Source organism: Lynx canadensis, chromosome B3 (genome assembly GCF_007474595.2).
Source record: "Lynx canadensis isolate LIC74 chromosome B3, mLynCan4.pri.v2, whole genome shotgun sequence".
Classification (NCBI taxonomy): Eukaryota; Metazoa; Chordata; class Mammalia; order Carnivora; family Felidae; genus Lynx; species Lynx canadensis.
Window position 1 is genome coordinate 58,950,189 of NC_044308.2, and position 21,837 is coordinate 58,972,025.

Consider the following 21,837-nt stretch of genomic DNA (forward strand, 5'->3'; position numbering starts at 1 on the left):
TAGACTGGACACGGCTGAGGAAAGAATCTCTGAGTTACAGGGTATATCAAGAAGATCCTCAAAAACTGAAAAGGAAAGAGAATAATGGGAAAAAAAATAACAATATCTAAGACAAATATAAGTGTAAACATATGCATAATGGGAATACTAGAAGGAGAAGAGAGAAAAGATCAGAAGAAATATTTAAAACAATAATGACTGAGAATCCCCCCAAATCAATGTCAGACACCAAATCATAGGTCCAGGAAGCTCAGAGAACACCAAGCAAACTACATGCCCCCAAAAAACTACATCACAGCATATTATTTCAAAATACAGAAAATCAAAGACAAAGAAAAATTAATCCAGAGGAAGGCCTCTAAATGCCATGACAGTGTAGACAGTGTCTACATATACAGATAATTTTAGTATCAATGATAATTTACACAAAATGTATACTTTTGTGTTCTTTCCATTCTAAACTCTAGTGCTACGACCATTATATGAATCAATACAGCTAATTCATAATGTAAAAATCAGACATGAATTTGTTGGCATCTTATCAAAAGTATTATTCATCTCTATTCATTCTAATGAAATGGTTGTGTGCTTTAAAAAAATTTTTTTTTAATGTTTATTTTTTAGAGAGAGAGAAAAACAGAGTGCAAGCAGGGGAGGGGCAGAGAAAGAGGAGACACAGAATCCAAAGCAGGCTCCAGGCTCTGAGCTGTCAGCACAGAGCCTGATGCGGGGCGTCAACTCACGAACCATGAGATCATGACCTGGGCCAAAGTCAGACGCTTAACTGACTGAGCTACCCAGGCGCCCCTGTGTGCTTTTTTTAATCAAGCAGAAGCAGCAAGATAGGATTTTTGCCCTACTAAAGCAATTCATATGTGAAAGACATCTGAAAACCTCTGTCTGATAAGGACAATATACCTAAAAATGGTCTAGATAAGATCTCTAAGACCTCTTGCATTCCCCTTTCATGTTTCTCTAATTCTGGAATCCTTGGTGGCCAGGTAATAAATTATGACAGTGGACCAATGAGAAAATAAATTGAGACACTACACACTTAGAGTAGCAATGGTAACATTTTAGCTTGAAAACTAGACAAAAAGAGGTTGAAATTTATAAATTTCAACACAAACATATTTTTGTATATATATGTGACATGAAAAATAAATGCATGCCTGCTCACATATCTGAATTGGGTATGTCTATATACTATAAACCTGCAGTTTATCCTTGGCAAAACTTTGGGAGAAGCTTAAAAAATAACTAAGGGTGGGACGCCTGGGCGGCTCACTCGGGTCATGATCTCTCTCACCGCTTATGAGTTTGATCCCTGCATCAGGCTCTGTGCTGACAGCTCAGAGCCTGGAGCCTGCTGTGGACTGTGTGTTTCCCTCTCTCTATGCACCTTCCCTGCTCACACTCAGTCTCTCTCTCTTTCAAAAATAAATAATAGAACACTTAAAAAAAATTTAAAAGAGAATAACCAAGGGCAATGTAAAGAAGATTAATCAAGCTAAAACTTAGTGAGTCTAAGACTAGAGTAAGTACTACAAAATTCAGAATAATACATGGTCCTTGTTCTCGACATCAAATTAATGTTGAGCCAGTGGTTCTAAAACCTTAGCATAGATCAGATTCACCTGGAAAGCTTGTTAAAACACAGAGATTGCTAGGCTCCATCCCACGAATTTCTCATTCAGTATGTCTAAAATGGGACCTAAGAATCTGCATTTCTAACAAGGTAATCTTAGGATACTGCTGCCAAGGACCACATTTTAAGAATCACTGGATAACTTCATTGCTTCACAAACAAATCATGCTCATTCTAACTCTGTATTTTTAAAAAATATTTATTTATTTATTTTGAGAGAGAGAGAGAACATGCACAAGCAGAGAAGGGGCAGAGAGACAGGGAGGAAAGAATCTCAAGCAGGTTCCACACTTTTAGCACAGGGCTCAAACTCAAAGCCATGAGATCATAACCATGCCAAAGTCGGATGCTTAAGCGACTGAGCTACCCAGGAGCCCCTGACTCTGTATTTTTAAATTCCTGGTATTGCTCTTGTCCTTGTCTTTATTTTAGGGGCATATACTGTGAATTGGAAACCCAAAAGAATATGGACAGAAAAGAATCTTAGAAAACAACCATACAAATGAAAGGACTAATAGTCTTTCATTTGGACCTCAGACACACAGCAATTTCAGCCACATACAGTGAGCTATAACCACCAAGGGAACCCTAAGATTGAAAAGGAATAAAAACAGTCAGGAAAAATCAAAGACATGCTGTTATTTCCAACTTTTCAACATAATAAATTGGAGTCAGCAGGGAGAGGTACCTATGGTAACAAAGAAACATAGAAATGGCAAGAAAAACAAAGAGACATGGAAAAAAAAAAAACAACCCAAACACTGAACAGGACTAGGATACCAGGAGTGATTCAGACCTCAAGTGGAAATGGATAAGGAGCAGACACATTAATGAAGAAAGAAACAACACTGAACAGAAGTGACCATAAAAGAAGAAAAAGAAAAAATAGGGAAACTATTTATTTATTCATTTATTTTTTTTAAATTTTTTAAAGTTTATTTATTTTTGAGAGAGAGACAGAGAGACAGAGTGAGAGTGGGGGAGGGGCAGAGAGAGAAGGAGACACAGAATCCAAAGCAGGCTCCAGGCTCAGAGCTGTCAGCACAGAGCCTGAGGTGGGGCTCAGACTCACAAACTGCCAGATTGTGACCTGGGCCAAAGTTGAATGCTTAACCGACTGAGCCACCTAGGCACCCCTAGTTTTTATTTTTGAGAGACAGAGACAGAGTGCAAGCTGGGGAGGGGCAGAGAGAGGGGAAGACACAGAATCTGAAGCAGGCTCCAGGCTCTGAGCTGTCAGCACACAGCCCGACCCAGGGCTCAAACTCACTAACCGCGAGATCATGACCTGAGCTGAAGTCAGATGCTTTATCTACTGAGCCACCCAGGTGCCCCAGGAATAAACTATTTAAACTGTGGGGTAAATAACTGAAAGGACAAGCAAAGTCCTAAAAACCTATATAAGGGTATTACCATGCCTTATTAAAGCACACCAACAACACAGCATTCTGGGAACATTTGGTCTCATAGAAATGAGGTATACTTACTTTTAGTAAACACAAATGGCTCTGACATAGTTTAACTGTCTAAGCAGTAACTTTGAATCAAGAAAATGTTCAAATATGGTTCACTCTTATCAAGGCAAAAACAAGGACTTTATACATTTTAGCAAAATTTTTTAAAACAATTGCATCCTAAACAAGTCCGGGCAATTAATAGGTAGTTAATTAACAGACACATCAATCTTCCAGAGACCTAGGACTTTTCCCAAGTGATTATGATTTTTACTCAAAAAGAGAGTAGGGTAAATAGTCTGATAACTTTTACTTACCAGTAGGAAGATCTTCAACTTTTGCAAGGTCATTCTCTTCTATTCCAGGCATTCCCGCATCACCACCTCGTTTGATTTGTTCTGCCCAAGTAATGAAAGATATAATTCTTTAGTTTTCCTTATATAAATTCAAAGTGATTTGAAGGAATGTAATAAACAGTTTCTAAAGCAACAGACTACACTGACTGCATATCTTTATAACTTGCTTTGGACATAGCTATAACTCTAAAACAATTTACTCTTTTTTTTGTCTGTCAAAATATTCAAATGTGAAACAGCACTGACACCTACTCATAACTGAACTAAAATCAAACAGTATTCTTTATGACTGAAAATGCTCACTTCAAAATGAGAATATCCAAAAAGTCAATATCCTATTAATACAAACAAAATAATAGTAATACCTTTCCCATGTGGAATATGATTGCTTGAGGGTTCTTCATTCTTATCTGCAGCATTCTCAGGTACTTTTGGAATGTTTTTAGGTACTGCATGATTGTTTATTCCCAACTCGTTTGCATCTTTTGAATCAAACTTGTTTGTCTCCTGCTGTTAAATAAGATTTGGTAACAGTCAATATTTTCAGTTCAAGATTAAACAATTAACACAACTACTAATTAAATGTTCTGAAACAGTTCATTTTTTGAAACATATACTATGGGTCCAAATTCCAAACACTTGAAGATGTGGGATACATTATTTTCTGTTCATTTTTTATACCTAATAAAAAATCAAAGACTAACACTTTTTAAAGTTTCTAATTATAGTAAATGGTCTAAGATGTTAGGCAGAGGTAATTCTCTCTGGCTATGCTGAGGGAATGATTCTGCAAGAAGATAGTCTTGCTGAGCACTGGCCTACAGTTGGGCATTGTCCTAGGGGCTGTGGGCAGGGTGAGTTCTCTATAGGCCTGTGTTGTAATCGAGCAGGATGGTAGATTACAGGAGGTTGGCACATGGAAGCCCCCTTAAGTGTGATAAGATGGTTAATGACATTGCCAAGCTTTTCCAGTAGCAGAAACAGCAAGGGTAGAAAACAGGCAAATTTCTTCCTAGGTGCGCTGGCCACCCAAGCAAAGGAAGTAATGGCAGAACAATACACAGGTCAGTATTCCTTTCTTTTTTTTTTTTTTAATGTTTATTTATTTTTGAGACAGAGAGAGACAGAGCATGAACGGGGGAGGGTCAGAGAGAGGGAGACACAGAATCTGAAACAGGCTCCAGGCTCTGAGCTGTCAGCACAGAGCCCGACTCGGGGCTCGAACTCACGGACCGTGAGATCATGACCTGAGTCGAAGTCAGCCGCTTAACCGACTGAGCCACCCAGGCGCCCCAGTCAGTATTCCTTTCAACATGCGTCTAACCCTATCATCTCCTTGGAAACTTCAATCTTTGGACCTGGTTAGGCCTGACTCAATTCTATCAGTGAACCAGTTTGTCTTTTATACTGGTTGAGTGGCCGTCAGTGAAAAATGGGAGAGGCAAGGAGTTAAATACACAGGCTAATGTTGCCACATAGGTCCTTGTACTTAATTATTTAATGTATATAGAAATGTTTTGTCAACTCTAAAACAGCATGCAATGTAACCATTAGTAATGTTATAAAAAAACAGTACATTAAAAAAAATCTACAGGAAATTTGGAAAAAACAAGAGCCAAACTGTAAGAATTTGTCACAATAAAAGAAGAAAAAAGTGTTTTGACAATCAGGTACAGGTATTCCAGTGTGTCTGGCAGACAAAATTAACAATAAACATTTGCACTGTGCTTCACTGTTTACAAAGTGCTTTCGAATCTAATGTCAGAGGCGCCTGGTGGCTCAGTTGGTTAAATGTCTGACTCTTGATTTTGGCTCAGGGTATGAGCTCATGGATCATGGGATTGAGCCTCACGGGGGGCTCTGCACTGATAGCATGGAGCCTACTTGGGATTTTCCCTCTCTCTCTCTTTGCCCCTTCCCTGCTCATGTGTGCTTTCTCTCTCTCTCTCAAAAATAAACATTAAAAAAAAAAAGAATTGATTTGTCAGTAAAGTTGTATCCACTTTACCATCTGAGAAATATATTAATAGCAAAAATTATTTTTAAAAGTCAGATAAAAACATTTAACTCAAAATTGGGGCTCCTGGGTGGCTTAGTCGGTTGAGTGTCTGACTTCGGCTCAGGTCATGATCTCGTCGTTTGTGGGTTCCAGCCCTGTGTCGGGCTCTGTGCTGACAGCTCAGAGCCTGGAGCCTGCTTCAGATTCTGTGACTCCCTCTCTCTCTGCCCCTCACATGCTCTCGCTCTGTCTCTCTCTCTCTCAAAAATAAACATTAAAAAAATTTTAAAAAAGAACAACATTAGCTCAAAATTGGTTTTAAGAGTTGACGTTGTCTTTTGCAAATGTCTAATTCACTCAACAATAAAAACACTGTAAGTCATTTTTTTTAATTAGGCAGGCTAGAATACTTAAAAATATAATGTTTTATGACAAAAGTACATATTTTTATTTTAAAAGCACATATTTAAATTACAAGATTTATAACAAGAATGTATTTTGATTTAAGTATTTTTTAAATTTACCTTTTGTTAAAAAAAATTTACCTTTTGTTCCTGCAAAAACTGGTCTGCTAACTTTTTAATATTTTCTTCATGCTGTGCTCTTAACTCCTTGATCTGTTGGCCACACTGAAAACTAAATTACAAAGTCATTCTTTTAGGCTATATTATCTTGGATTGACTTCTCAAAGTTGTCTAGCAGTTGAAAATATACATTTATAAAGCATTCAGTTAGAAGCAGAGTGGGCACAAAAGGACAAAGCAGGCATAAAAATAGATCACAGTCAAAATTCCTAGAATATTTGAATCTTTAATAGAGTATAAAAAATACTGATAAGGCTAATTAACAGAAATTAGAAAGATAAAACTATTTTTATAATCTTATTTATAAAGAAATAATTATCAAAGCCAACTTCAGTCACAGAAGAGAAAAAACAGAAGAGAAAACCATGAGACCAAAATACAGTAATAATTGAGAAAACCTAGAATTATAAGAGGTGATAAGGAGTGGCAGCAGACGATTCATCCAATAGTTCTCATTTTCAACAAATAGTAAGAGTCTATGAACCATAAGAAGAGCTAGAATGGAAGAAACAATAAATAAGACAGAATGGAGTCATCAAGAGAAAATGTGAAAGAACAAAATAGATAAAGATTGGGAATTTCCACTGGACAAGTGGTCAAAGAATACAAATATATCATTCATGCAAAAAGAAACAAGTAGTTAAAAAATTTACAGAAAAATGTTAACTTTAACAATTAAAAATGCAATTAAACTTCCTATATGTATATATGATAGTATTTTATTCCTATACTAGCAAAATTAAGTCCAATTGTAGAAACTAATGTTGGTGGGGCTATGGGGGAAACATTGACATTATAAATTAGTACAACCCATTATAGAAAGCAATCTTTCACATACTGATAAAAGCAACAAAACAATAAAAAATTCTGTCTCAGGAATTCTATATTGAGAATATACACCAGTGAAATAACATAAGAGGGAAAAATCCTTTTGTGTAAAGATTTTTATAGCTGATATCATAACAGTAAGACAAGGAAAACTACAACAGTCTAGCAATTGGGAGAGATTACACAAACTTTGGTACATTAACATGCTGGAATAATATATTACCTCTGAATATGCTAACTCTTTAATCCTATTGATATACTGAAAATTATTGAATACTGTCAGGTTAATATACTGATAACCTATAAGAGTAACAAATCAGAAATGGATAAACGGTGTTCCAAAATATGGTGAATCTTTCTAATTTTTGGTATACAGTCCTAAAAAATACCCTTTACTATAAAATGGATTAAAGACGTAACAAAGATTTTTAAAGAGTGATTGCTACAAAGAGGTTCCCTGACCTTACCACCAACCTAGTGCAGAGATGTACAAAAGGGGACTGAAATGCCAAACAGAAGAAGCAGCTGGTGCTCAGTCCCTCAGCTTATTCTGGGGACTTCTCTCAGCATTGGCTTCATCTTCTGATGCCCCTCAAAAAGAACCACAGAATCTTCTTTCAGTCTTTGCACACGTAATGCAATGAAACTCAGGCCTTGCAAGATTTTCTGACTCACAATGTACTCCACTATATGGGCAGACTAGATACATCTTCTAAAACGTATTCCCATGGTGTTTAACATACCAAAATAAGAGTTTGTATTTCAAAGAGGCATAGGAAGACAAGAGAAAAGGAACTTAAAAGACCTAAGAAAATTAAAGAAGAAAAGAAAAACAGAAGCCAGAGAGGAAGAAATAAATTGTCCAAGTGTGGGACACATATTCCAGATTCATAACTATTTGTTGCTATATGGCATCTCACCTCTCATATTCTAACCTCTTCACAAGGTAAGTAGTGTTCTTCCTATAGTCCTGAAGCTGGTCTTCTTGTCGAAGAAACTCCTGACGAAGCTCAGCAAGTTGCTCTATCCACACGATGTAAGAATCAAAGGAATAAAATTTACTTACTCTAATGCTTCTGATTGAGAAGTTAGGGGATTTTAAAACTTATATACACGGAGCAAGGAGGGACGAAAACGCGCAGGGAAGGAAATAGAGAAAGAAAGAGAAAGGATAAAGAGAGAAAGAGAGGAGAAAGAGAGAGGAGAGAAAGGGAGAGAAAAAGGATAGAGAGAGAAGAAAGGAGAGAAAGAAAAGGAGGAGAAAAGAAGGAAAGGACAGAAAGGAGAGAAAAGGGAAGTGAGAGAAAGGAGAGAGAAAAGATAGGAGTTGATAAAGAGTAATATTAAATTATAACGTATAGATAAATAAAGGATATAAAAATATATAAATTAAATTAGATAAACAAATTATATACAAATTAAATTATATAATATTATTTTAGAAAAAATAAATATTAAATTATAAATTATATAAATCTAATTGCCTTTTAACATATGCTAGACAATAAAATTTGTTAAAAAATAAGATAGCCTCAGTGGTTTCTATATCAATCAGAAATATTAAAAATTACACATCTTGTCATATTATGCAGCATACATATTAACTTGTGGAAACAGTAACAACAACAACAAAATCCTACTTAAAAAATATTTTTTTTCAAGTTTATTTGATTTTGAGAGAGACAGAGATAGCATGAGTAGGGGAGGGGCAGAGAGAGGGAGAGAGAGAGACAGAATCTTAAGCAGGCTCCATACCATCAGTGCACAGCCCGATGTGGGGCTCGAACTCAAGAAACCGTGAGATCATGACCTGAGCTGAAACTGAGAGTTGGACACTTAACTGACTGAGCCACCCAGGCACCCAATCCTACCTAACTGTATAAACCTATCTGCTTTATAAAGTTGGGAGGGGGGTGCTCATGGGTGGCTCAGTCAGTTAAGCGTTGGACTTCAGCTTAGGTCACGATCTCACGGTTCATGGGTTCGAGCCCCAAATCGGGCTCTGTGCTGATGGCTCAAGAACCTGGAGCCTGCTTTGGATTTGTGTCTCCCTCTCTCTCTGCTGCTCCCTCACTCATGCTCTATCTCTCAAGAATAAATAAAATGTTTATAAAGGTGGGGGAAAATCATGTTTTTTTAGATATATTGGCTACGGATATAGAATTCCAGGTTTCTTTTTCATTCTAAATCACATTTGACTCCGAACTTAAGGTGCCAATTACTTGAGATCTCATTTCTAGTTTTGCTACTAATGCTAGGTCCCCATATACCCTTATGCATCTCAAGCTCATAATTCCTGGACAAGAGCTGAAAGTTTTAGTTGTAACGAATAACATGAAATTCTAAGCTGGACAGTAGATAAAAGTGGGGCCAGATGCTCTTTTTGTGAACATTTAACACATAACCACAGGCCCCACATTTTCTGGAGTTGGTCCCTCTTCATGTGACCCTACAATAAAAGTAATTCAGCCAGAGAAGAGAAATATCAGTTTCTTAAATAGATGATTTTAAAAATTAGCTAATAGCCTTAGAAGTAAGCTAAAGTAGAAGGAAGTCTTAATTTAAAAAAAAAAGTAACAGTAAAGTTTCCAGTTAAAAAAAAAAAAAAAGAAAGTCTTAATTTGTATAAATGGCAACAGAGGTCTTTTCGGTATAGGTAACATCTATTAAGACTAAAATGTATCTAACCATAATGTACAAATATTATAAAATCTCCTTTTCATGGAAGACTTCTAAAATTAGTCTTATTTCCTTTAAAGGCACTCTAAAATACTTGGGATTTAAGTTTTTAAAAAGCAAATGTAAACAAATATTTACAATGTAATTATATCCGTGTAAAAAAACTAGATTAGAATAAAAATCCATCAAAGTACTACCAGTGATTATGTTTAGTGGTAGGATTCTGAGCGTATTTTTTTTCTCTACTTTCTAAATTTTATTGTAGAATCATAACTGTGACAATGACAACAAATAAAAATTTTAAAGTTGGGTGAATATTTGTTGAGGCACATAAATAGTTTAACAATATGCATAATAGTTTTTGTATAATAATCAAATGTGAAAAGTTAATGATTCACATAAATGCTTGTAGTTGATAATTATGTTTATACATTCAAGCCACTTATTTTATTTAAAAAATTTTTTAGATATAACATTTTATAAGTGTAAGCTATACGACATGTTGATTTAATTGCTTGTACACTGTGAATTACTACTGAAGCAATAGTGAGCACCTCCATCATCTCATATAATCATCATTTAAGATATACTCTCTTAGCAATCTTCAGGTACAAATATAATGCTGTTAACTACAGTCACCACATTGTTTATGGTATCCCCAAGACTTACTCATCTTACACTGAGAGTTTGTATACTTCAACCAACATCTCACTTTCCCCACCCCTCGAGCCCCTGGGTAACCACCATCCTTTCTCTAAGTTTAATCAAGCCACATTTTAAATTCCTTTTTACTCTATTAATTCTCCAATACGTAAACATGGCAGATCTCCATAGTTTTTCATCCACTAACTCCACCTCAGATAAAAGTAGCAAATATGATACAGGTATCCCTGAATAAAACATTCTGTTTGTTACTTGGTCACTGGCCCCCATCTCCTAAGATTTAGACAACTAGAGGTAGCAGAAAACTATGGCCTCAGCCATGGATATCAATTCTACAGAGACAATGAGATCCCAGCAGGAGGCAGTGACAAAAGGCCTTGTAGCTTACACATAGAGTTAGCCAGTTCAGTGAACCTGTGTTCAGGCAGGAAAGGTTCTGAAACTAAAGTTACTGCAATTAAAAAAAAAAGAAAAAAGAAAAAAAGAAAAGAGCACCACCTAACAGCTACTAGAGAATGGCTCTCAATTGGTGGGCTTTAGGACTCATGCAGGCTTTTTCCTACACAGTAAAATAAATGAAGTAGCTAAATTTACCTTCAGAATGAACCTGAGGCTCACTATGATTTCAAGATTTGGGATGGTTCTCTTCTCCCCACAAAGCTTGTCACTGACAACATTTGTAATTCCTTTATCAAGAAGTAAAGTTTTATTTCTAAATTGAGATAAAAGGCTTAAAATACAATTGACAAAACAAAATGTCAATATGAGTGAGTCCATGTAAACATCGAAACCTTTCCTGTTTAACAGAGAAAAGATTATAAAGCAGGGGAGCTAATTGGTCATTTGAGCCAGTCAATACAAAGCCTGAAAGGGGGAGACATAAACAGATCAGAGAGCAAAACTAAAGACAAAATTGTCCTACATCACAATTTTACTTTCAACTGATTGCCTTGTTTTTCTTTATTTTGGACCCAAATATACTCTGTGTCTACTGGGGCTGCTCCAGGTCACCACAGCAGGATTCTCAAAGTGACTTAAACATATGATCAGGTCCCACAGTTGATTGTGCAGGATGTTCTACTTCTGACAGTAACATCAGGGTATGTTACAGAAGGCCTGGCCATACTCCTTCAATTTAACTTTAAAAGATTAGGGATGTAGTTAAGAAAGGGGTTGCCTAGGACCAATTTTCAAGCAAAAAAAAAGAAAAAAATTTACTTCTAGAAAATTTTGATTTCAATTTTCTCAGCAATAGGCATAAAATAAGGTGAGCCATTCAAGATAAATGGTGTATACTAGAACGTTAATTTGTTAATCTCAGGGATCAAAAACTAACTCTCCATACCTTTCATTTCCAAAAAAAAATATTAACTACCATAAGGTTTAGGTCTTAGTGTGTATAATTCCATCATATCTAGTATTAATTTCAATGAGGGTGCCTAAGTGGCTCAGTCAGTTAAGCGTCCGACTTTGGCTCAGGTCATGATCTCATGCTCATGAGTTCAAGCTTCACATCAGGCTCTGTGCTGACAGCTCAGAGCCTGGAGCCTGCTTTAGTTTCTGTGACTCCCTCTGTCTTCTGCCCCTCCCCTGCTTATACTCTGTCTCTCTCTCAAAAATAAACAAACATAAAAAAAATTTTTTTTAATTTTTTCAACGAAAATAGTCCAATCTGGATTTTATAGTTGACTGTCAAGAAGTTTGCTTCAGTCGAAAATAGTTCCTAAGGAGCAAAAGTCACATTAAAAGGAAATTCAATCTTAAGAGTGCAAGCTTGAGTAACTGCACTAAACCCAAAATTTGTAGAGCTATGAATTCAAATCAAAGCCTTTTATTCTGCTGAAGAGTATCATAAAAAATTTTTCAAAATATCTTAGGATCTACTTCAACACACACTGTACAATAAAGACTTTTACTCAGTAACATGGGCTGTCATTTTTTATAAGGTAGACTAGGAGAAGGCACTGGACTTCTTATTCAACTGATCTATTATTATTTAATAGAAACATACTTTGATGACAAGCAGACTCATTTGTAAAAAATAGCAAGCAGGAACAGCACTGACAGAGTGGCATCTTCTGTGTCATCCTAATGTACTCCTGTGAGTCATAAAGAGTAGAACACGGACACAAATGCAACAAAAATAAATGTGGCCACCCAGGAAGTGAATTTTTAAGAGAATGTCAAAGCTGTTCTAAATCATAGTAAAATAATCATAATTTCTATTTTCAGGTTATAACACATTCCTAATGATTGCTAGGTGAGAAGCAAAAATTTCAATAAATTACAAAGCCAGCTCAGGTTGGCTTCTTCAAGAGGATCATAAAAATCTATTATCAAATTCCACCTAAAGAGAGTCAAAATTGTTATAGAATAAAGATATATTTATGAAATTACAGAGCATGTATTACCCACACACAAAAACTTAGAGTCACTGCCTGCCAAGTTTTAAAATATACAGTATTGGGGCACCTGGATGGCTCAGTTGGTTAAGGATCTGACTCTTGATTTCAGCTCAGGTCATGATCTCACAGTGAGCGTCCACCGGGCTCTGCAATGACTGCATGGAGCCTGCTTGGGATTCTCTCTTTCCCTCTCTCTCTCTGCTCTACACGCCCTGGTTGTGTGTGTGTGTGTGTGTGTGTGTGTGTGTGCATGATGTACCCATGTGCATGCACGCACTCTCTCTCTAAAAATAAATAAAGAAACATGTAAAAACAACAAAATAAATATAGAGTTGTATTTATCACAGGGGTGCCTGGGTGGCTCAGTAAGTTGAGCATCCGACAATCTTGATTTCAGCTCAGCTCATGATCTCACAGTTCACAAGTTCAAGTTCTGGCTCTGTGCTGATAGTGCGGAGTCCGCCAGAAATTCTTTCTTTCTGCCCTTTCCTCGCTCATGTGTGCACACATCTCTCATAAATAAATAAACACCATATATATACACACATACATACAAACAGTGTTGTAACCAAAGGGTGTGAGGGAGAAGAGGGGTCCTCTTCAGGTCCCAAACCTCCACAGGCTGGTGATGGTATGAAGTAATGTAAGCAAAGCATAGAGCTTGTTCACCGTACCTATTATTTTTTATAAAACCTTTAGTCATTTCCTATCACTTCATCTAAGTGAAAACACACACACACACACACACACACACACACACACAAATACACACACACAGTATATCTATCTATCTATCTATCTATCTATCTATCTATCTATCTATCTATCTATCTATCTATCTACAGGTTTCTTCCTGGTTTCTTTCCAGGTTTTCTTTCTGTTCTGAGTTTCTTTCTGTTCCCAGGGTAAACATGAAGCCTGGAGGACCCGTCTAAAGCATCCCTAGACCTGAATGGATTATTTAGCAGTTGGACACAATACAGAGGGATTACCCCTTACCTTTTCCCTAGAAATTTGATAGCTTTTGAAGCTATACCTCAATTTTCTTTGAGGCTTCTTTCAGTAACATTTCATTGTATGGAATCTGTCTATACACAAGATTAAAATACAAATTTTAACTTTTAATGTGTATAAAGCAACATTAAAATTCTTTTATGATATCTTAAGAAAAAGTAAACATTTTGCCATCAAAGGAGCTTTGTTCAAAAATTTTTATTTCATTTAGCTGTCTAGCTATTTCTTAATTGTTGAGGATATTAGACATTTAGTGACCTTTGTTTATCTTTAATCTGTAATTAATTTTCTTACCCTTTAAATGATGTATATCTGCCATCTGATATGATATGTTGCTCTGTAGTTTAATCTGAAAAAAAAAAATTTTCATTTTACTACAGAATATGGAGTTTTGCTCATATTTCCTCTTTTTTGCTCATATTCACTTTAAGTTTGATCATAAATACAAAAGAAAAATCCTTAAGTTATACATACCCACCTCTTTCCAAAAAGAATTAGAGAGAAATTTTGATTTTGTAATACTTTAAATTTGCAAAAGAATATTCATTTTACTTAATATATAGTCTAATGACTTTCAAACATTTAAAAATTTGAGTTGAACATTGCTTAATGGTATCTTTTTTCAAAATCTTACCAGAAGAGACCTCTTACTAACTCTATATTAAAATAAGAATTAATTGTTTGAATCAGTTAATGCAAAATCAAAAGTAACTGATGCTTATCAAGCTCTCATACGATAACAGATACTACATAGGACCTGTTGTTGTGGTCATTGTCCTTCAAGATCCAGTAGACAAGAACAATAGGAACTTAAATCTGTAACAAAATATGAATCAAACTAATTTAATTTAGCACTTAATTTAAAAATTAAGACAAGGTCTTTGAAAGCCAGGATGTCATCCACAAAGAACCACTGTCCCAGATCTTGCTTAAACAGGTATCAGTTGTAAAATGTAACAACAATATCACTACAAACAGTTTCTCTTGTCAACCTCAAAAGTAAATTGACTTTGAAAGTATACACAGATTCATAGTGATCAGAAGCAGGATCATGAATGCCAAAACGATTATGATAAATACCTTTTCAATCTCTAAAGAGAAAGTTTTAAGCTTCTTAGTTAAAAATAATTATAGATTTGTAAGAAATTGCAAAGATAGCACAGAGAAGTCCCATATACACTTCATCCAATTCCCCCAATACATACATCCTATCTAACTATAACACAACATCAAAACCAGGAATCTGACACTGGTACTATGTGTATGTATAATTCTATGTCATTTTTACACACACACACACACACACACACACACACACACACACACACACACACTCATGTAACCACCACCAAAACAAAGATTCAGAACTATTCTATCATTGCAAAGATATCCCTCATACTATCCTTTATATTCAAATCTATCCTCCTTCCTCACACTATTTCTAAACCCTGGTAAATACTAATTTGTTTCCCAACTCTGCAATTTTGTCATTTCAAGAATGTTATATAAATGGAATCATATAATATGTGGCTTTTTACGATTTTTTTTTTTAATTTTTTTTTCAACGATTTTTATTTATTTTTGGGACAGAGAGAGACAGAGCATGAACGGGGGAAGGGCAGAGAGAGAGGGAGACACAGAATCGGAAACAGGCTCCAGGCTCCGAGCCATCAGCCCAGAGCCCGACGCGGGGCTCGAACTCACAGACCGCGAGATCGTGACCTGGCTGAAGTCGGACGCTTAACCGACTGCGCCACCCAGGCGCCCCATGATTTTTTACTCAGTATAACATATAGTTGCTGCATATATCAATAGTTCATTCCTCTTTATTACTGAGTAGTATTCCATGATATGAATGTACTACAGTTTGTTTAAGTATTCAACTACTGTATAACATGTTGGTGGTTTCAACTTTTTGGCTATTACAAATACAGCTGCTATAAAAAACAGTATACTGATTTTTACATGAATATTAGTTTTCTAGGATATTTCTCTGGGATAAATGTGCAAGAGTGAGGTTCCTCCTTTTCCAAAGTGGTCATGCCATTTTCATTTACATTTTAAAAAATTACTGTACCAAGGTACTAGATGGGAGAGTATAAAACAATTGGAAAACATGAGGGCAGTCTCAAGGAATCAGTAGGCAAGTTTAGCACCTAAAGCAGTATAATTACTGTAGGAATTCAGAGATGGTTCTTAGCTGATCTGATCAAGGAAAGCTTCAGGGAAGGAATTTTTACCTGAATTAGTCATTGAAGGCTAGGAAAAATTGTAAATAGGTAGAAAAGGGCATTCCAGATAGAGAGGATGACATAAGAAAAGGTACAAAGGCAAGAAAACATGAGACATGTATGAAATATGATCAAAATATTGTTTGGCTATAGCACATGATACAGGAGGAAAGCAGTGTGAAAGAAGGTTGGAGAAAAAAGACCATGGAGGGGCCTCTAGGTCTTCCCCTAGAGTCCTGGCAGCTTTGAAGAATGAAGCTTAAAATATAATGTTGATATTCAGTCGTAAAAAGGAATGAAGTACTGTTACCTGCTACAATATGGATAAGCCTTGAAAACATATATGCTAAGTAAAAGAAGCTAGTCACAAAAGGACATGGGGTTTCTTTTTGTGGTGCTGAGAATGTTCTCGGGGCACCTGGCTGGCTCAAATGGTAGAGCACATGATTCCTGGTCTTGGTGTTGTGGGTTCTAGCCCCACACTGGGTGTAGAGATCACTTAAAAAAAAATCTTTAAAAAAAATGTTCTTGAATTAGTGGTGATAGCTGCACAGTATTGTCAATATACTAAAAACTAAACTGAAGTGTATACTTTAAAAGGATGAGTTTTATGATATATGAATTATATCTCAGTTTATTTTACTTTATTATTTTTTTTAATTTAAATTTTTTAAAATTTACATCCAAATTAGTTAGCATATAGTGCAACAATGATTTCAGGAGTAGATTCCTTAATGCCCCTTACCCATTTAGCCCATCCCCCCTCCCACAACCCCTCTAGTAACCCTCTGTTCTCCATATTTTAAGAGTCTCTTATGTTTTGTCCCCCTCCCTGTTTTTCTATTATTTTTGTTTCCCTTCCCTTATGTTCATCTGTTTTGTATCTTAAAGTCCTCATGAGTGAAGTCATATGATATTTGTCTTTCTCTGACTAATTCTGCTTAGCATAATACCCTCCAGTTCCATCCACATAGTTGCAAATGGCAAGATTTCATTCTTTTTGATTGCTGAGTAATACTCCAGCATATACACACACACACACACACACACACACACACACACACACACATACACACCACATCTTCTTTATCTGTTCATCCATCGATGGACATTTGGGCTCTGTCCATATTTTGGCTATTGTTGATAGTGCTGCTATAAACATTGAGGTGCATGTGCCTCTTCGAAACAGCACACCTGTATCTCTTAGATAGATACCTAGTAATGCAATTGCTGGGTGGTAGGGTAGTTCTATTTTTAATTTTTTGAGGAACCTCCATACTGTTTTCCAGAGTGGCTGCACCAGCTTGCATTCCCATATCTCAATTTTTTAATGCAAAAAGATAGAAATGGAAGTGCCGAGGGTATTATAAGGCACCATACGTGAACTGGGAATAAAATAATGGACAAATTCTAGGCACTCAAGGAGTTTATTATTTTGGAGAAGCAATCAAATAAATAGTTAATTATAATATAGTAAAATAAATGCTATTATTAGGTTCTGCAGATATGACAAGAGAACTTAGTAGAAGCACTTAAATCCTTAGGGGATAAAACACCTTAGGGGAGTGAGGAAAGGCTTCTGGAGATGATAGCTAAAATGTGTCCAGTAGGAAGAGTAGTGTTTTGCCAGGTGAAGTAGGCAGAGGGTAAGGAGGAAAGATATTCAAGGGATGTGTCAAAACTTAGAAGTGAAAAATACTACACACTACAGAAACTGCAAGCAGTTGTAAGCAGCTGAAGCTGCTAGAAACATGTGGCAAGGAAACATGGCTAGAAAGGTAAGCAAGGTCCACATTAGGAAGGGTCTTGCCAAAAAATGTGGGTACATTCCAATGGCTATGGTCAACCTTTAAAGGACTTCAAGCAAGGTAGAGCAATCCAATTTGCAATTTAGAAAAGTCAACCTGGCTTCAGTAAGAGAAGTGGACCAGAGGGACAAGGCTAGAGGGAGACCAGGTAGGAGAGTAGAAGACTACTGTTGTATTTCAGGTGAGAAAATGGTGGTCTAAGACAGGGGTGGGCAAACTATGGCCTGTGAGCCATATCTGGCCTGCTTCTGTTTTCATAGGGATGACAAACTAAGGATGGTTTTTACATTTTAAAATGGTTGGGGCAGGGGTGGGAAGAAAGCAAAAGAAGAAGAATATTTTGTGAATTATACACAATGTGAATTTCAGTGTCTATAAATAAAGTTTTATGGGAAACAGCTACACCCGTTCATTTACATATTGTGTCCGGCTGCTTTGGAGCTACAGTGATTGTGACAAAGACCATATGGCCTGCAAAGCCTAACGTATTTACCATTCGGTCCTTTATAGAAAAAGTTTGCCAACCTCTGGTCTAAACTAATAGAATGAGAACAGGGAGATAAATATACATGGGAACTATTAAAGGGAAAGAATGAATATCTTGCTGATTGACTAGATACAAGGGTAAAAGAAGAAACACCAAGGATGATGTTTAGATTTCTAAAGTAGGAAACTAGATGAGTAAGGTGGCAGTACTCCACAAGAGGGAAACAGGAGAAATAGACTTGGGGTGGGAGGGAGAGTGGGGGGATGATTTTTACAGATTTGGACCTGTTGAATATGAGGCACTTGTGACACACCTGAGAAGAGACCTTGTAGTCAGCTGGATATATAGGTCTGGAGCTTGGGCACCAACGATTTGAGAGTCATTAGCATATGAATAGCAATTAAAGCCACAGGAATGAAATCACTGATGGAAAGCTGCAGAGGCAGCAGGAAGAACGGACACCAAATGCTATGTGATCAGATGATCACTAAAAACTGCTCTCCAATAATGTGCAATTAGCTTATGTTTACTTTTTTTCCCCACTTCCTTTATTTTCATGATCCAATTTTTTTCCCCTCCAAAGAACATAACCATCTTTTATTCTTGCTTTCAATAAGTTTGTATTACTCTGTTTTTTATCCATTTTTATGATGTTATCCCAACGTCTCTGCACTCTTTATTTTATTTTATTTTTTTTTTTTTTTTTTTTTTTATATGAAGTTTATTGACAAATTGGTTTCCATACAACACCCAGTGCTCATCCCAAAAGGTGCCCTCCTCAATACCCATCACCCACCCGCCCCCCCCCCCCACCCCCCATCAACCCTCAGTTTGTTCTCAGTTTTTAACAGTCTCTTATGCTTTGGCTCTCTCCCACTCTAACGTCCTTTTTTTTTTTTTTTTTTTTTTTTTTTTCCTTCCCCTCCCCCATGGGTTCCTGTTAAGTTTCTCAGGATCCACATAAGAGTGAAACCATATGGTATCTGTCTTTCTCTGTATGGCTTATTCACTTAGCATCACACTCTCCAGTTCCATCCACGTTGCTACAAAAGGCCATATTCATTTTTCTCATTGCCACGTAGTATTCCATTGTGTATATAAACCACAATTTCTTTATCCATTCATCAGTTGATGGACATTTAGGCTCTTTCCATAATTTGGCTATTGTTGAGAGTGCTGCTATGAACATTGGGGTACAAGTGCCCCTATGCATCAGTACTCCTGTATCCCTTGGATAAATTCCTAGCAGTGCTATTGCTGGGTCATAGGGTAGGTCTATTTTTAATTTTCTGAGGAACCTCCACACTGCTTTCCAGAGCGGCTGCACCAATTTGCATTCCCACCAACAGTGCAAGAGGGTTCCCGTTTCTCCACATCCTCTCCAGCATCTATAGTCTCCTGATTTGTTCATTTTGGCCACTCTGACTGGCGTGAGGTGATACCTGAGTGTGGTTTTGATTTGTATTTCCCTGATAAGGAGCGACGCTGAACATCTTTTCATGTGCCTGTTGGCCATCTGGATGTCTTCTTTAGAGAAGTGTCTATTCATGTTTTCTGCCCATTTCTTCACTGGGTTATTTGTTTTTCGGGTGTGGAGTTTGGTGAGCTCTTTATAGATTTTAGATACTAGCCCTTTGTCCGATATGTCATTTGCAAATATCTTTTCCCATTCCGTTGGTTGCCTTTTAGTTTTGTTGGTTGTTTCCTTTGCTGTGCAGAAGCTTTTTATCTTCATAAGGTCCCAGTAATTCACTTTTGCTTTTAATTCCCTTGCCTTTGGGGATGTGTCCAGTAAGAGATTGCTACGGCTGAGGTCAGAGAGGTCTTTTCCTGCTTTCTCCTCTAAGGTTCTGATGGTTTCCTGTCTCACATTTAGGTCCTTTATCCATTTTGAGTTTATTTTTGTAAATGGTGAGAGAAAGTGGTCTAGTTTCAACCTTCTGCATGTTGCTGTCCAGTTCTCCCAGCACCATTTGTTAAAGAGGCTGTCTTTTTTCCATTGGATGTTCTTTCCTGCTTTGTCAAAGATGAGTTGGCCATATGTTTGTGGGTCTAGTTCTGGGGTTTCTATTCTATTCCATTGGTCTGTGTGTCTGTTTTTGTGCCAATACCATGCTGTCTTGATGATGACAGCTTTGTAGTAGAGGCTGAAGTCTGGGATTGTGATGCCTCCTGCTTTGGTCTTCTTCTTCAAAATTCCTTTGGCTATTCGGGGCCTTTTGTGGTTCCATATGAATTTTAGGATTGCTTGTTCTAGTTTCGAGAAGAATGCTGGTCTGCACTCTTTATTTTAAACTTGCTTTTGAAATTGCTACAGATATGCTATTCTTAAATGCTAGGCTATCCCAACGTCTCTGCACTCTATTTTAAACTTCCTTTTGAAATTGCTACAGATATGCTATTCTTAAATGCTAGGCTATGAGTGACCTCAGCTTCCCTGCACTGTCTCCTTTGTATCCTTATATACTTTTAAAATTTTTTAATGAAGGAAGGGAAATTCAATCCACAGACCACAAAAATAGTATAGAATTATATGGGCAGTACTGCTTTATTTTTATCATTTTAATTTTCTCTTCAATCTTCCCTACTGAGAATGGAGACACTGATCCCAATGGCTCATATGTAAAGCCCTCACATTTCAAAAGCTGCTCTGGAACAATATATTTCACGTGGCACTCAAGAGAAAATCATAGCTTGTCTAAATAAAAGCCCTTTCTTAAGCCAAGCATAATGAATTTATTTCCCACCCCATTCCTTTGCCATGTAAGGATTTTTCAGTTAGCTTTTCGGACCCCCCCTCATGGCATATTGTTCCCTTGGCATCTCATGTTCTCTATTATTCCTGTCAATCTTTCCAGCACAATTCTCACAATAATCTTATATTTAGTGTTTAGTATTATCAGCAAGTACCAGTTCCTAATTTCTCTCACGTCCTATTAACACTAGTGCAAGTTATTATTATTACTTGTACCTATTAACATTGTGCAAGTTATCTCACCTTCCATATGCCTTTGAACAGAAGTGCCAAGGATTTGCTCAAAGACCTCACAGAGCCCAGGTGGTAGATCATTAAACCTAGAAGTTCTCTTTCCCCTACAGCAATTTTACTATGCTCCTCACTTTTAGAATCTAGATGTCTGCTACTAAACTGTTTATCTTTTTCACAGTGCAATATTATAGGCATCTGACCCCTCTTCTCCCCATATGTATACCTCATCCCCCAAATTCTCATCTACCTCCTGAAACAGTTTCATAAGGAATTCTTCTTACATTCAATGTTATCCTTTTAAGGAAATCTGAATGTGTTTTTAGCTACCGTGACACTCCTTTGTACTCTTGCAAAATGTAAGAATATAAAGCAATGACTTAATTTTGGCTTTAATCTTATGTTTTCTACCATCTTGAGTCTGTTTATGAAGACTTTTTCATTTTGTTTCTGATTTTTTTTATTTGCTCTAATTTCTTGAACTTTGTTTTCCTTTCCTTTTATGCTTTTCATTAATCCTTTCTTCATATAGACAGGTCTCTTTAGTTCTTTAACTCCTTTGGTTTTAACCCTTCCTCTGAGAGCCTTCACTTGTTTTAATACTTCCAGCATCTCAACACCTTCAAAAGGAAGCTTGGCTTCCCTTTTGATCATTCTTCCTCATAGTTTTAATTTCCTTGTGCTCTAACATGAAT

The 21,837-nt window shown here is 36.6% G+C and overlaps 1 protein-coding gene across 2 annotated transcripts in view; it reads right to left on the reverse strand.

Moving 5' to 3' along the window:
• GOLM2 (golgi membrane protein 2) overlaps window positions 1-21,837 on the reverse strand; it is a 109,277-nt gene that overhangs the window by 54,771 nt on the left and 32,669 nt on the right. For both annotated transcript variants that reach the window (XM_030318277.1, XM_030318279.1), the window contains exons 2-6: window positions 13,925-13,979; window positions 7,790-7,892; window positions 6,003-6,093; window positions 3,824-3,968; window positions 3,420-3,500 (exon numbers count right to left, since the gene is read on the reverse strand). In XM_030318277.1, coding sequence (XP_030174137.1) covers window positions 3,420-3,500; window positions 3,824-3,968; window positions 6,003-6,093; window positions 7,790-7,892; window positions 13,925-13,979 — 475 coding nt within the window. The remainder of the gene's footprint in view (window positions 1-3,419; window positions 3,501-3,823; window positions 3,969-6,002; window positions 6,094-7,789; window positions 7,893-13,924; window positions 13,980-21,837) is intronic.